The following is an 18,069-nucleotide window of genomic DNA, read 5'->3' as shown; positions in this document are numbered from 1 at the left end:
CGTAATCCAGCTGCCTTGGGACCACTTAAGCCTTCTTGGGTTTGTGTTTCCCTGAGCCATGGTCACTCATATTGGCTCAGAATAAACCTCTTTTAAATATTTTACAGAGCTTGCTTTTTTCCATTAACACAAGCATACCTCAGTTTATTGTGCTACATTTTATTGAGCTTTGCAGATATTGCATTTTTTGCAAATTGAAGGTTTGTGGCAACCTTGTGTCTAGCAATTTTATCACCAGCATTTTTCCAACAGCATGTGCTCACTTTGTGTCTCAGTATCACACATTGGTAATTCACACAATATTTCAAACTTTTTCATTATTATTTTATCTGTAATGGTGACCTATGACTAGTTACTATTGCAATTGTTTTAGGGGTCTCTCTATGTTGCCATTAAGTTAATGGATAAATGTTGTGTGTGTTCTGAGTACTCCGCTTACCTGCAGTTCCCCGGTCTTTCTCTCATTGTGCCTCCCTGTTCCCTGAGACACAGCAATATAGAAATTAAGCCAATTAATAACCCTACAATCACCTCTAAGTGTTCAAGTAAAAAAAAAAGTGTCACATGTCTCTCACTTTAAATTAAAAGCTAGAAATGATTAAGCTTAGGAAGAAAAGTAAGTTAAAACCTGAGATAAGGTTAAAAGCTAGACCTCTTGTGGAAAACAGCCAAGCAGTGGATATCTAGCAAAGAAATTCTTGAAGAAAATTGAAAGTTTTAGTCCAGTGAACATATGAATGATAAGAAAGCAAAACAGCCTCATTGCTGATTTGAAAAAAGTTTTAGTGTTCTGGATAGAAGATCAAACTAGCCACAATTTCCTTTAGGTCAAAGCCTAATCCAGAGCAAGACCCTAAGTCTCTTCAATTTTTATGAGGGACGAAAGGGATGAGAGAACTGCTGAAGTAAAGTTTGAAGCTAGCAGAGGTTGGTTCATTAGGTTTAAGGAAAGAAGCCATCTCCATAAAATAAAGCACAAGACAAACCAACAAGTGTTGATCTGGAAGCTACAGTAAGTTATCCAGAAGATCTAGCTAAGATCATTGAGGGTGGCTACACTAAACAATAGATTTTAATTGTAGACTAAATAGCCATATATTGGCAGAAGAGGCAATCTACAATTTTCATAGTTAGAAGTTTGAAAGCTTCAAAGAACAGGCTGACTCTCTTGTTTGGGGCTAATACAGGTGGTGGCTTTAAGATGAAGCCATTTACCATTCCAAATATTGCAGGGCTCTTAAGAATTATGCTAAATGTACTCTGCCTGTGCTCTAGAAATGGCAAAACAAAGCCTGGATTACAGCACATCTGTTTACAGCATGGTTTACTGACTATTTTAAGCTTAGTATTGAGATGCATTGCTCTGAAAAAAAAAGAATTCTTTCAAAGTATTACTGCTTCTTGTCAATGCACATGGTCACCCATGAGCTCTGATGAAGATGTACAAGGAAATCAATGTTTTGATGCCTGCTAACAAAATATCCATTCTGCGGTATACGGATCAAGGAGTAATTTCAACTTTCCAGCCTTACTATTTAATAAATGCGTTTTGTAAGTCTATCATTGCCATAGATAGTGACTCATCTGATGAATGGATATGATTTAATGACGGCGCTGATGATCATTAGCATTTTTAACAAAAAAAAAGTAATTTGTGATTAAAGTATATATATTGTTTTTATAGATATAATGCAATTGCACACTTAGTAAACTACAGTGTAGTATTAGTATAAGCAAAAATTTTATATGATCTAGGAAACAAAAAAATTTGGTGTGAGTTTCTTTATTGTGATATTCACTTTATCATGCTGGTCTGGAGCCTAACCCACAACATCTTCAAAGTACACTTGTATTACCATACATAATATTATATATTATATATAAGGCATCCTGTCTTGTGGTAATCTTGATCTGAAGTACCTAACATCATTTATGAACTTTCTTTGCCAAAAAATATTTAACCTCAATCTAATCAATCCAGAGTCTGAAACTGTCATCCAGTTTGCAGAGAGTTCAGAAGACAGAGGGAAACATTAAGCAGTACTAGGAGGAACAATCAGATGACTGGAATATGGACCATTATTATTTATTTATTTATTTATTTATTTTGAGACAGAGTTTCGCTCTTTGTTGCCCAGGCTGGAGTGCAATGGTGCGATCTCAGCTCACTGCAAACTCCGCCTCTTGGGTTCAAATGATTCTCCTGCCTCAGCCTCCCGAGTAGCTGGGATTACAGGCATGCGCTACCACACCGGGCTAATTTTGTACTTTTACTGGAGACGGAGTTTCTCCATGTTGGTCAGGCTGGTCTCGAACTCCCGACCTCAGGTGATCTGCTTGCCTCGGCCTCCCAAAGTGCTGGGATTACAGGCGTGAGACACCGCACCCAGCCAACCATTATTACAAGACAACTCTCCTGGACTCAGATGTAAATTGCATAAGAAAGTGGGGTTATGGTATCAACTTAAAAGACACAAAAAGACAAAAAAACCTTGTGGATAAACATTGATTTGATCTAATTAAAACTTTCAAAGCAGACATTCTCAGCTTAATTGGGGGAATTGTTAAAATGCACTGACAACATTAGATAATATAATCGATTTATTGCTCAATTTCTTAGGTATAATAATGGTGTTTTTAAAAGAAAAATATTATTATTGGAGGATGCATCATATAGTACTGGGGTGTAGTTGTATTTCAACATACATGGAAATTTTTGAAACAAATGTACAACTCTCTCTAATATTTAAATATATATTACTGTTAATGTATCTTCAAAAGAACTAGCATGTTGCTTGTTTCATCTGTCAATAATCTTCAATGAGTAGACATTATTATTTAATTTGGGCTGCACATTAAAGTAACTGGGTAGTTTAAAGCAACATCAACAACAAAAACAACAATTAAGCTCAGGTTCTATCCCCTAGAGATTCTAAGATTCTCATCTAAGAACTTCTGTTCTTAGACTAGTATATATATATATATATATATATATATATATATATATATATATATAATTTTTTTTTTTTTTTTAGTGGGAGTCTCACTCTATCGCCCAGGCTGGAGTGCAGTAGTACCATCTAGGCTCATCGCACCCTCTGGCTCCCCACCTTGCTGCTGTTCAAGCGATTTTCATGCCTCAGCCATCCAAGTAGCTGGGATTATAGGATTACAGGTGCCCACCACCATGCCCAGCTGATTTTTGTCTTCTTAGTAGAGACAGGGTTTCTCCATATTGGATATTGGCCAAGCTGGTCTCGAACTCTTGACCTCAAGTGATCTGCCTGCCTTGGCCTTCCAGAGTTCTGGAATTACAGGCCTGAGCCACCACCCCTGGCCCAATAGCTTTTAAAGCTTTCAATATGCTTCTAATGTGCAGCTACTGCACAAGTCAAACATCTAGCAAATGCTATGATAATGGATTGAGAGAACTATGATATGACTACAATATTGCATGGTGAGTGAAGCAGAGGTAGCATCACTTCATCTATCCTAGTGTAGGTTAATGCTTCAGTAAATGCTTTGAAAACCTTAACAACCAAATCATTAAATATAATTTTTGTTTTCTACCAAAATATTTGGTGATTTATATAAGTCAACGTGATCTAAAATAGATAGGATTGGTGTTGATATTAGTGTGTGTTGCATTTAATGAAAATTTTTAATTTTATTAGGAGGGTCAAGAAATGGCAAAGCCCATAGGCTCTGAAATCAATGGCCTTGGGCCAATGTATTAAGGCTCTGGTGCATTAGCTCTGAGAATTGGGCAAGTTGCTTAAATTTGCTTTGTTTTAGTTTCCTCTTTTGTCAAAGATAGACATCATCAAGTTAGTTACTGTTTTAATTAAAGATAAAAGATATATGAGAATCCCCTAGGAATACCTAGTAAGAACCTAGTAAATACCAATTAATTGTTAATATTGTTTAATAAAATGACAGGTTTTCAATGACTAGTAGGACTGACACACATATTTTGTTTTGCTGTGGCTGATTCCAGTGAAGAAGATTCAAAATCTTTAGTTCTTTAGGATTTGAAAAATAGCGAGAGAGCATCTTGTAAACTATAAACATCTTCCTAGGTTGGGTGCGGTGGTTCATGCCTATAATCTCAGCACTTTGGGAGGCCAAGGTGAGAGAATGTCTTAAGCCCAGAAGTTCAAGAACAGCCTGGACAATAAAGTGAGACCCCATCTCTACAAAAAATTTAAAAATTAGCCGAGAATGGTGGCACGTGCCTACAGACACAGCTACTCAGGAGGCTGAGGTGGTAGGATGGCTTGAGCCCAAGAAGTGGAGGTTGCAATGAGCAGAGATCATGCCACTGCACTCCAGCCTGGGTGACAGAGCAAAACCCTGTCTCAAAAGACAAAACAAAACAAACAAAAAATCTTACTTACAACTTTAGTGAAATTCAGTGCTCATCTTTCACCCACAAGATTTTGGCAATACCTCTCAGAGTAATACCCTTAAGTACTTTCTGTTTCAGTTTTTGATTTTTATACACATGGAAATATGTATTTAGAGTCACTAAAAAGATACCTGGTACTTAAGATCTAAGTAATATATATTGTCATTCCAAAGAGTTCCTGTTATGCTGTGGTTATGTATTTATTCTTATTTATCTCCATTCTCTTATTCATCAATCTATTTTCTTGGGATTAATAATGGTGTTTGTTGCATTTTCATTTGCCGTTTTTCTTATGATATTTATTTAGTCAAAATATTAATCTATGACACTAACAATGTACCTATATAGTTATCTGGTTTTATTAAATTATGATTGCCCCTACTATTCAATTTTAGTAAAATTTTTAAATTTGTTTTACAGATCTTTGCTATAAATATGAGGTATATATCACTGCCTCCACTCAAATATCCTCTACTCAACCTTGTTTACATTCTTTGTTTTCTCTTCCTACTCATTTGGTTTTATGTTTTATGTGCAGTTCACTTTGTCCTTTTACTTAGAGTCAGATTTTTTCCTGAGCAGTATTTTCACTATGGTGGGAGCCATCAAATTCTGCATAATGACTTATTTTTCCACTATATTCCTATATTTCTAAAGAAGAAAAGATCACTGCTAATGAAATCTAATACTGATGAAATCAGATTTCTTGTTGATTTAACTACCACCTGCACATCTGGTGTATTTTTCTGGGGCTCTTCTGTTCTGTTTGTTTAACTCACAGTATAAGCACTTCACATAGAAACCGTGTCTTCTTCATTCTTCAAACAGTTCCAAAACACAGAGCTGGCACTGAAATTTTGTTTTAAAAGATGATGTAGCACAAGCTATATATTGTGATAATATACAATGCTGGGGGTTTTTTATTACCAAGATTTGCAGATTTCGAGAGAATAAAACTGTATACGGTACATACTTTAGGACACATACTTATGGCACAAAGTTACATTTTAGAAGCTATTTTAAGAAGTATGAGGCTTCAATTATAAAAAAAAGAACAAAATCAAATTACCTATTAGCGTAAGAGAAGAAAGAACAAATCTGTTTTAGCAATTTTTTTCAAGTCATTTCCTAGGTTCTGGAAAAGACATTTCAATCTCTAAGCTGAAAAAGCATATTTTAACACATTAATATTTAATTAAGATGAAAAGACATTTTAAAATATAGGCAAAATGTACAAATTCTAATGGATTTTATTTCTTTTAAAACCTTTCATGTAAATCTTTAAAATAGCAAAATAAAAACTTCAAGTGTTGAAAGAAAAAGGGAATATGGATAAGTTTGATTTACTAGAAAGAAATCAAATTCCATGATACTCACTTTGGGAAAAGACACTTTTTTTATAAAAGCAAAATATAATTTTGTTTATTACAGTTGACAACTATTCATCTAGGAAAAGATCATTAGTATCATGTCTAACTTCAGTATAAATCTAAAACACAGTCTGTCAGTGGTCTCTGTGACAACTAAAATGTTCATTTTCCTATAGATGCATCTTATTAAAGACAAAGATAATTCCATTACAATTTGAAAAATGTTCATTTTCCTATAGATGCATCTTATTAAAGACAAAGACAATTCCATTACAATTTGATAAATAGAAATCAATATGACATTCTTTATACAACCAAGGTTCCCTAGCTTTGGATTATATTATGTAATACATTTGTACATATACACAAATGTATTATATCTTTATAAGATCCTTTATGAAGTATTATTATCCCCAGCTAACAGTGAGAAAAAAATTAAGTTTGTATGAGGATAAGTAAATTTAACCCTGAATTTTGGTAAGGCAATTCTTATAACTACCAATGTATTTTAATATTATTTAGAGAAAACATAGTCATATTTATATTATTGCATTATTGCGTTATATATAATACATTACATAAACAGGTCAGACAACATACGAATTCATAACTTTTTTACTTATGTATCAGACTGCACCCTAAGTGTTTTGTCCATTTTTACTCATTTAAACCTCTCAATTAGTCTGTGAAAATTACTTTTATTATTTGCATCTACAAATAAGGAAACACAAAGAAGTGGCATAACTTGCTTAATATTACACAGTTAAAAAGTGGTAGCAAAAGAATTTGAATCCAGGCAGTTTGGTTCCAGGGTCTATTACCTTACTGTCTATTTACAGAGCCTGTCTCTCAGGGATGGATTTAGATGAACATTTCATTTTCTAACATCTGCTCACCTGTGCTTTTTTCTGCAATTATTTCTTAGACAAATGCTTCGGAGTAAGAAAAATAAATTATTCCTATTTTTATAGGAATGGGGGGCAATTTTATAGGAATTGGGGGGGAATACTCTTTCTTTGTACCTTTGGAATAAAAGAATCAGAATTCAAGAAATACATTACAAAATGAAGTTAAAATAAGAAAATTGTTTGGTTTTGAACAAATATAATAATAGTTTAGGAAATTAACCAAACTCAAAAAAATTATGCATTTCAAACTAATTACTTTGGCATTTGAACTTACCTGACTGCTGGGTCCATCACTCCGTATTCCACAGCATGCCTCACAACCTGGCATATTATATAGGATACATTTTATATCTGGACTTTCTTCCCTCGTTAGGATGTAAGCACCCAAAGGGTAACAACTATAAAAAAAATTTTAATTTTTGTGGGTACATACTAGGTGTATATATTTATGGGGTACATGAGATATTTTGGTGCAGGCATGCAATGTGTAACAGCCACATCATAAAAAATTGGATATACATCACTACAGATATTTATCCTTTGGGCTACAAACAATTCAATTTTACTCTTTTAGTTATTTTCAAGTGAATAATTAAATTATTATTAACTTTAAGCTCCCAGGTGTGCTATCAAATACAAGGTAGGGCAGCAACTTTTATTTGTTCACGGTTATAATCCTAGCAATTAGGAGGCTTTATAATGTATAGTGGGTACTCAGTTAATGTCTCATGAATGACTGAGTGCCTACTTTATAGAGTTATTCTGGGAATTAAATAATCTAATATGCTGTGTTATTAACACAAAACACTTAGTCTAGTACCTAGCAATATAAAAACCATGTATTCAATAACAGTGGTAATATTTAAATAGTATTAACTATCTGACAGTCACTCCCCTAAGTTTTACTCATTTAAGCTTTATAAAAATCTTATGAGATGTATACTATTATCATTATTATTCCCATTTTATAGATGAAGAAACTAAGACATAGATTAAACGGCTCAAATCTCAGTTAATAAGTGTCAGTACAAAGAGTTGAACTCAGGGAACTTGGCTCCAGAATCTACTTTTTTTACCACTATACCTGTTGCTTCTCCAAAGCCCTTCAGTGATACTTGAAATTTAATTTTCTATATTACTATTAGTACTTTTACTAGCATCATCATTTCAGAAATAAGAATTTTAAGCAGAATCCCATTTGATGTTTATGCATACAACTATAGACTTTCCAGAAATTTGTAAATTTCAGAATTAATGGCAATGAGAGGACAGTTTATCTATCAATTTTAGAACCTGCCCCTATTATTATTGTTATTAGTTGTTGAAGTCTCAGATTCACAATAGAATAAACAATCAGTGACCATACCTGTTATTAAGCAAGTATCTCAGGTACTTAGTATAGGGTTGGTATAAGATAAGTGGTCTCAAATATTTTTTGAAAAAATTAATACATAAGTAAATGTATTAATTCATTCATTCACAAATAAATGCATAAGTGAAGTCAATAGCTATAGAAATAAATATCTAAGCTGATGATTACTGCAAAAATCTTAATGTACCCTTTTAGTAATTCACACAGCCGTCTTTCATTATGCTATTTTATATGGTAACACTAAATTTAGTCATAATTATACTTGTTCAATAAATGAAAATGGATAGAATTCCACTTGATTTGACTTTTTTTTGGTCTAAAATGGCTGTATTCAAATATTTTGTGTGATAATGCGTCATACATATTTAGTGAAAGAGACTTCCAAATTCTCTTTCTGAATAAAATTACGTGGGACAAAATCTGTTTTTTCCAGATCATATTTAACTGCATATTGTTCCAAAACAATCCTAAAGTCTACTTCAAATTTAAGTGTTTTCCCTCCTGGTCCCATTTGAAACATCCCTAAACCTTCACATAACTCTCCATCTTACTTTATTTGAATTGGCTTATTTATTCAGTCACTCATCTATACTTCGTTCCCGGACTTTCAAAGCATTTTCAGTAGAATTGTTTCACAAAACTAGAAGATGAGTAAAATACGTAAAATCTGTCTCAGAGTGGTTAATCCCAAGGTTATGTGTTTGGTAAACAGTTGCACAGTGGTGCACACCTAGATCTTTTGATTCAAATTTTAATGCATTCTCTGCTGTATAAGAGGCAAATACATTATGTTCTAAGACTAAAAGAAAAACACGGCATATTTTGTGTCCCTAAAAAGAATCATAAGTAAGTTAAAGCTTATAATCTTTACTCCATTTATGCTTTCCAATTTAATTTTGATTACTCATTTCACAGCTTTTAATTAAATTTCTGGAAAATATTGCACAGCCATCCTCAGTTCTCCTAATTATTCCTGGAAATATTTCTATAGTTTACAATCAACATTCAAAAATAGACTGATGGAGATTCCTGGCATCCCTATATTTTATTTTTGTTTATGACTTCCCTGTTTAATAATTCAATGAATTTCTGCTTAACAATCCCTTGATAATAGCCATAATCTTTGTTTCAAATGTACTTTCTATACATTATCTACATATGGAATCTCAGAACACCAAAGGAAAGTTAGTCTGTGTCTTTCAAAATGACTACAGTTGCTAGTGATAAGAATACGCTATTTCTCCGAGAAAGACCCCTCAAATCAGGCATTTTGAGGGGAAATAATGGTGACCTTTCAGTTCATATATATTTTAAGTGCTTCTACGGACAAATGTTTAACATTTGACATGGGATGGCCCCTGTCACTGAAATAAACTCAGAGGAAAATGCTTAACATAGGTGCCATGTTTTTTGGTTGAAAGTAATGTTAAGAAACTAAAAGGCATAGGCAAGTTGTTGATGGGAATTCCAAGGCTTCTCTTGTAGAGGTGCTAAATCATCCCACTTCAAGGACTGAGGAAAAGTAAGGGATCATGAGAGAAGACAAGAAAAATGGTAGTAACTCAGGCAAATACAAGGTGGAGTTTACCCTAAGCGATCCACTAAGAATACAATCACAGTGCATTATTATTATTATTATTACAGACAGGGTCTCACTCTGACACCCATGCTGGAGTACAGTGGCACAATCATAGCTCACTGGAGCCTAAAATTCCTGGGCTCAGGTGATCTTACTGCCTCTGAGCAGCTAGAATTGTAGGCATGTGCCACCACGCCCAGCTAATTTTTTAATATTTTGTAAAGACAATGTCTCTCCATGTTGTCCAAGTTGGTCTTGAAACTCCTAGCCTCAAACTATCCTCCTGCTTTGGTCTCCCTAGGCACTGAGAGTGCTGAGATTACAGGTATGAGCCAGCATACCTGCCATAGTGTATTTTTAAAATAAAGAATAAGTCATAATGTATAGCAAAGAGTTACAAAAATCTTAGGTATATTCTGGTATCAAAAAAGAAACACAAATACAGAAGAATGTAAGTAATCTATTCATCAATGCAGACCACAATCCTGACACCTACACAAATTAAAATAATTTCTCAGCACTACATCTGTTTATTTTCTTTTTTAAACTGTGAATGAAATTAGGATAATCTAACTTCAACTTCTAAAAGAAAGTCAGAAAGCAATGAATAATTTTAAATTTAAGAGTCATGTACAGGAGCTCACTTAATCAAAATGAAGTTGTGGGAATAAATATTTGTAACTACACAAAAATTGTGATCACTACCTTGTTTACATACAGAATGAGATGAATTTTAAAATGAATTAATCAATGTGTTTGTTGAGGAAAAAAGTTACAGTTTGAGAGGATATTTGGATTGCTTATTACAACAATTTTAGATGATGATCCCACTTTCAGGACTAAACAAAATTTTGTAGCCTCAATATATAATCAATGCCTCAGAATGAAATATAGTAGTAAAAGGTGCAACTGGGTAAATTCTATATTTTAATTTTTTTGATTATTATTATTAATATTTTTTTTAACTTTTAGGTTCAGGGGCACATGTGCATATTTGTTCTATGTAAACTGTGTGTCATGAGATTTGGTGTACAGATAATTTCATCCCCTGGATAATAAGCATAGCACCTGATAGGTATTTTTTTCTGGTTTTCTCCCTTCTCCCACCCTCCACCCTCAAGTTGGCTGCAGTGTCTGTGCTCCTCTCCTAGTATCCATGTGTTTTCGTTGTATGCTCCTACTTTAAGTGAGAACATGTGGTATGTGGTTTTCTCTTCCTTAGTTTGTTTAGGATAATGTCCTACAACTCTATCCATGTTGCTGCAAAGGACATGATCTCTTTCTTTTTTATGGCTGCATAGTATTCCATAGTGTATATACACCACATTTTCTTTATCTGGTCTACCATTGGTGGGCATTTATATTTATTCCATGTCTTTGCTATTGTGAATAGTGCTGCATTGAACATAGACATGCATGTGTCTTTATAATGGAAAAATTTATATTCCTTTGGGCATATACTCAATAACTGGATTGCTGTGTCAAATGGCAATTCTAAGTTATTTGAGGAATTGCCAAACTGCTTTATACAATGGCTGAACTAACTTGCGCTCCCACCAACAGTGTATAAGCATTCCTTTTTTTTCTGCAACCTCACCAGCATCTGTTATTTTTTGACTTTTTAATAATAGTCATTCTGACTAGTGTAAGAAGGTATCTTACTGTGGTTTTGATTTTCATTTCTGTAATGATTAGTGATGTTGAGCCTTTTTCATATGAAAACTCTAATTTGTTATTCTATGTAATATATGAGGAGGCTGCCTGTATCAGTCAGGGTCCAATCAGGAGACAGAAACCACATTAGTAACTTGAATAAGGAAAAGTTAATATAAAGAATTATTAACAGGTAAAGAGGAAGTGAACTACCAAAGAGGTAAGGAGGGAGGAATTCAATGTTACAGAAATAGCAACCAAAGAATGCAGCTACTGCCTATAGAGCTGAGGGAGAGGGAACCAAGCAGGTACTTATATCTTTAGAAGAGTCCCACACACGTACTCATACACTCACACCACCCCCAAGCCTAAGACTCAGACATCTCTGGAGAGGTTGTGGCTACCACTGGAACTCTGTTGGTGACAGAGAAACTTACTAGATAGAGTATGTAGATCCCAGAGTGTATGAGCTACAGATAGTTTTTTGGTGTGGCCCCCTGAATGGCAGAGAATCTTGCCAGAGGGTGTAGGCTACAGCTGAGCAAGAGGTGAAGAGTACCACATCCCTCACATACCAAACCTCTAAGTGCCAGATAGAAAAGAGCATGCTGGAAAATGGAGGCAAGGTCTCTTTCTCCTGTTCTGGCTTTGCAGTGTCCCTCCAGCCCCTTAAATTGGAAAAGTCTAACATCAAGTCAGCTGGCAAAAGAGAAATGTCTACAGCATGCAGCTCTAACAACGGAAGGAAGGGCAAAGAAGAATAGATTTGGATAAGAGAGGCAATAAATTAATAACTGGCATGCTGGCACTTCCCCATACTTTGTTGACACTGACACAGTTAAAAACTGTATAAGGTCACATATTTATACATAGAGTCGCAAATCATAACCTCTTGTATTGTTTTTCTAAATTTGGTTATATACTATAGCATTCTGCCTTAGAACTATAAACCAAGAAATTATATTGGTGACATTATTTATGAATTTAACTTTCTATAAAAGTATATATAGAGAAAATGTATAAAGTTAAAGTGTACAACTAACTCAATGAATTTTTACAAATATATGCACTCATGTAAACAGCACCCAAGGCAAGATAGAGCTTATTATCAGGACCCTGAAGGCCTCATTCTTGTTCCTCCCAAGCAGTAATTATCAGCTTTTAAAAATGTTTCCTTGAAAATCTTTACTTGTTTTCTTACATGTTTAGTGTAACTAATAAAATGTACAAAGAAAAATAATGGACTATTTGTTTTTTTGTTTGTTTTTTTGTTTTTGTGGGATTTTTTGAGACGGGGTCTCGCTCTGTCACCCCAGGCTGGAGTGCAGTGGAACGGTCTTGGCTGACTGCAACCTCCGGCTCCCAGGTTTAAGCAATTCTTCTGCCTCAGCCTCCTGAGTAGCTGGGATTATAGGCGTGGGCCACCACACCTGCTAATTTTTGTATTTTTAGTAGAGACGAGGTTTCACCATGTCAGTCAGCCTGGTCTCGAATTCCTGACCTCGTGATCTGCCAGCTTTAGCCTCCCAAAGTGCTGGGATTACAGGCATGAGCCACTGCGCCCAGCCTAATGCACTATTTTTATGTGGAGGAAAGAATGCACAAAGCTACTTTTTAAATTTAAGAACTATTTATCCTTCTATATATTTTTCTAAAATCATCAAAGCTGTCTATAATAGAACTATTGTATTGCCTTTGCTTGGTGTAATTTGACAATAATTAGCAATTTCATTTTCATTCCAGAGGAAGAAAAAAGTATATAAAGAGCATACAGAACTTCAATATCTTGGCATAGTGATAGAGATGGAATTCAAATGTTGAGAATAAACTGTTTTTCTCTGCTAACTGTCCCATAACTGTGAGAAAATGCGACATATATGCCATACAAACAAATGACAACAACAACAAATCTAGCAGTGATTTGGAATCCTAAGGAAGCAATTTAAATACATGTAAAGACAACATTTTAAATACATAATATATTGTTTCTTCAAAACTCACAGCATTTAACATACTAACAAACGTGAAATATGTTTTTGCTATATCATTTTGAAGTAGTGAAAGGAAAGTAACACATTGAATAGAAAAAGTAGGATTTGATTTTTTTCTTACTATATTTTAAGATGACATATGTATTTTGGAATTATTGAAACTTTTCAGTTAAATAAATCTGACCAGTTATTCAATTTGGACAGTAATCCAAGAGGCTCAAGAAATTTGATATTATATGGGATTTTTTTTTAGCCCTGTGTGTGTCTTGATTTCTAAAAACCCATTTTAATATTTTACAGTATTATTTACAAATAAAATTTAAAAATTAAGCATTTTGTTGAAGGTTGATACATTTAAATAAATTACTTTTTTCCTACTAGCTTTCCATTACAAGTCAAAAGTCTTTGAACTTACGGTTTGGCTCCATAACCTGAAGGTTGTGAATGTTTTTCCAGAAGGTTTTCAAAATTTTTTTAATGCCTGCCTTTTTTACTGGATTCAGTTCAAAATTTCTAATGAGAAGCATACTTTAAATAGCCTCGATGCCACATTTTTAATATGTTATTTTACTTTATTGCTGTTCCCAACTGAGAACACTTATAATCAACATATTTTTAAGAGTTTTATATTAGTAATATTTTGTCGATTGTTTGTTTCCTGTTATAATGGGCTTTCCAGGAGTAAACAAATTTGCACATTTCTCAAATAAACACATCCGTGTTGGGCAGTGTGGCATGAGGAAGGTTCTTGAAAGTATGTAATATAGTACAATATAAATGCTTTCTGCAACACCCCTTTGTTGCATAGAAAATGAGGAAGATTGCCAATGAGTTTAGGGAGAAAACTACCAGTTTGAAATAAAACACAAATATGTTATTATGTAAACCACATTTATTCTTAATCATGTTTGATTTTGGAGTAACCTTTGCATTTATATATGAGGAAATAGTGTCAGGAACTGACCTATTATTTGTCAAAGACAAAGGTTATCACACACAAAATTAATAACTTTTTCTAACTTATATATTCACTTCATATTGCTCTAATAAATTAAGCCTTCATACAGTTTTATTAAATGCACATGTTTAAGGTGGTTAACATAAACAATGCTATATTTAAATTTTAACAGCCTTGAGCATAACACAAATCCATGTTACTCCTATTTCCTTCATCCTTGCTTGGGAAGGATATTTGGTCACACTTACTCCTACACAGATGGCTCAGTTATTCACCCTGATCTCTGGTCTCTTCTGTCCATCTGCCATGTATTTATTATTATTATTCCAGGTTCCTTCCTCTTCCTTCCTTCCTCCCCACCCACTCAACCAACCACCCACTGAAATCCTGGGTTGTGCTCTTCAGTAGTTTTTCAAGATTAGTACTTCAGAAATTAGTACTTCAGAAATACTTTGGCATGCTTTTTTCTCCTCAGAGACCACTTGCTCACCTTAGCTCTACAACCATTCCTCAGCCCCTACTTATTCCTGCAGAGGTTCAGACCTAGATTTGTTCCTCATTCTTCCATTTCCCTTTCTATAACAAAACATTTCTTTGGAAGTGCAGCCAAGAATCCCAAAAAGCAAATTCAGTGAACCAGTAAGAGGGCTTTTGCAGATGAGGCATTTTGCAAAACTATGGTAACAGAAAAGTGCATATGGTCAGTGCCTAGCTGATTGCATTTTCATTTGTAATGTGGAAGTACTGCCAACAAATCGAATTAAGTTTACTATAATAGAACACATTACTTAGAATTCCACACTGTTGCAGAGTCCTTCTGAATGACCCTCAATAATTGTGCTGTGAAGTTTGATATTGTGTACATTTTTAGACTCTACCAAGCATATCATAATAACAATAATGGAAGGCAGTATATTAAAATGCAATACTGCTATAAACATGCATGTGCAAGTATCTTTTTCATATAATGATTTCCTCTGGGTAAAGAAGGAAAAGTAGATCCACCATTTGATCCGGCAATCCCATTGGAATTGCCAGATCAAACAGTAGTGGATCTACTTTTCCTTCTTTAAGGAATCTCCACACTGTTTTCCATAGCCTTTTTACTAGTTTACCTTCCTACCAACAGCGTAAAAGTGTTCCCTTTTCACCACAAAAATATGGAACCAGCCCAAATGCCCATCAAGAAATGAGCAGATAAAGAAAATGTGGTATGTATTTAGCATAGAATACTACTCAGCCATAAAAAGGAATGAAATGATGGTATTTGCAGCAACCCAGATGGAATTGGAAACTATTACTCTAAGTGAATTAACTCAGGAATGGAAAACCAAACATCATATGTTCTCACTTATATGTGGGAGCTAAGCTAAGAAGACACAGTGGCATAAGAATGATACATTGGACTTTAGAGACTTGCGGGAGAGGGTGGGAGTGACAAGGGATAAAAGATTACACATTGGGTACAGGGTAAAATGCTCGGGTGATAGGTGCACCACAATCTCAGAAATCAAAACTAAAGAACTTATTCATGTAACAAAACACCACCTGTTCCCCAGAAACCTATTGCAATAAAAAATTAAACACAAACAAACAAAAAAACCTTTTATCCCAACGGCCAAATGTTAGGACCTTGTTTGGGTTCTGACTTATAAATACCCCCATAAAAATTAACATTTTCATTAAAAACCAAATGGTAAATGATAAAAAAGCAATGCTATAGGCATCACTTTCTAATCTTTTTTAAAATTAGAAGCGAAAAAAATGTACTTCCAATAATTTCATATCATTTTTAAAATATGGCTTCAGATTTTCTCCACTTAAATTGCAAAGTAAACCTTCATTATTAATTTTTATATCCTGTAAAATATACTATTTTATTCCTGTATTTATCCATTCAATAAATGTTTACTGAATATGTACTATGTACCAAACACAGTTCAACATAAGTTAACAAAAAGTCCTCACTTGCAGCTTACCATGGGCCATACGATGGAACCAGTAGTAGCCAAAGTCAACTCCTAAGAAGGTTAAATACCAAGTCCATGGAGAATCCCAAGGCAAACTGAACAGCCTGTAGTTCTCCCAGATATAAATATAACTGGTCAGTTCAATGCTCCTGAAAAATAGACTGGAAGATAAAATTCACAATCAGTGATTATGTAACATTTTAGAAATAAAATTATGCTAAAATGTTTTAGATAACATTTAAAATTACTATCTTCATATGAAAAAAATGAAACTCTTTCTTCTACTTTGTTTCTTCTCTGTCATTCCTTTTAAAGGCTCAAATTTCTTGGTATCAAAATCATTCACAGGAAGCTTTATTTTATTTCATAGGCATCACGGATGCCAACTGTTTGTGCTCTCAATTTCACGAAATTTAAAAGGCCATTTTTTATGTCTCTTAAAATATTTTTCACGGAACCCATACAACATAAATAGGACAAGACTACAACTTAATTTCTGTGATTGTCATTTCTAAATCTTACTGAAGTATATATTAAGAATTCTTTATAAAGGGAATTTAAAAGGCAGATAAAGGGTGCTGCAAATTGCCTACTGCATTCAAATATTTTGATCCTATAAAATTTGCCTTTAGGTTAAAGTTGCTTCTGTCTAAATCTATTCTCTCTTCTCTTCTTCCTCCTTCCTTTTTATTTTCTCTTTCACACGCACACATACACACACATACATGTCATACTTATCATCAGGTATTAGATACTCAGAGCATTTCAACAGTTCTTATAAGTAATATAAACTAGGGTTTTCAAAATATTAGAAAAAATATTTCCTTCAAAGTAAGGTATACAAACCTAATTAAAATAATTGTTTCTAAAACTCAGACACTAGAATATATCTCGCCATCTATTTATCAAGCTTCCGCAAATTCTTATTTTCAGTAACTTTTAAAAACCTACAAAATATACTTCAATTTTAGAAAGTATATTATTCTTTCTTTCAAGTTTTATATGATCAAATTTAAGATTAGCTTCTAGATGTTTTGTTGTCACTTTTATCAATTTGATTGAGTTGACTTTTCCTTCTATATTTGTTATTAAATATAAAATGAATTAATCATTCTGGTTAATAAAGATATATTTATAAGTCATCAACAAGTTTGGTGCTGAAAATTCTGAGAAACTTCTTAAATATTCTAATTTTAGATAAAAGTGGAAGAAGTGGTGCAGATTATTATACTACTAAAATTTTTTATTTTTACACTATTTCCCTTTACAGAGTCAGTTTCTGTGAATTAGCATTTTACTGGGTCTTTTAAAGATCCAGCCCTTTAATTTTATTCTTGAATTTAATTATTGTATGACTTTAACTGTGATTTAATACCTTTAAAATAACCTCTCATACTTTAATATTTCAAAGTATTATTATTTAATCTGTAAAGTAAAACACTAGACTATCTTATAACAGCATTAATATACATAACTCAGAGAAACGCCAAATGCTCACAATTTTGAACAAGAGTACACATCATCACACATTAAAAAACTCAATTTCCAATTTGAGATTACATGGTTGGAAGAAGCAGTTTGGTCCGTGAGTTCAAGTCCTTGACCCAAAGGAATTGCTCATCCTGTACCCATACCACAATGCCAATCTGAGCAATAGTCTGAATACTCTGGAATCCACTGCTGCGGTGGCCCTGAGCCTGCTTGTGGGCCTTGCATGGGCCTCTTTGCTGAGCCATTCTTCCTGAGGGCAGACCTCTGCAGGTGTGCAAACCCCTCAACCTGACAGAGTGGCCAAGGGTGGCTATTTCGGGGCATGTAGACAGAGCTGCGGCGAGAGGTCTGGGATGTCCACACACAGGT

General features: G+C 34.0%; 1 protein-coding gene across 1 annotated transcript in view; it reads right to left on the bottom strand.

The window, feature by feature from the left end:
- AGMO (alkylglycerol monooxygenase) overlaps nt 1-18,069 on the bottom strand; it is a 347,698-nt gene that overhangs the window by 314,332 nt on the left and 15,297 nt on the right. Inside the window, exon 3 of the mRNA XM_055272539.1 lies at nt 16,219-16,370. Within this exon, the coding sequence (XP_055128514.1) occupies nt 16,219-16,370 (152 nt within the window). The remainder of the gene's footprint in view (nt 1-16,218; nt 16,371-18,069) is intronic.

Source organism: Symphalangus syndactylus, chromosome 3, assembly GCF_028878055.3.
Source record: "Symphalangus syndactylus isolate Jambi chromosome 3, NHGRI_mSymSyn1-v2.1_pri, whole genome shotgun sequence".
NCBI classification, from domain to species: domain Eukaryota; kingdom Metazoa; phylum Chordata; class Mammalia; order Primates; family Hylobatidae; genus Symphalangus; species Symphalangus syndactylus.
Note: the sequence above shows the minus strand (reverse complement) of the source record. Positions and strands in the feature narration are given on the sequence as shown.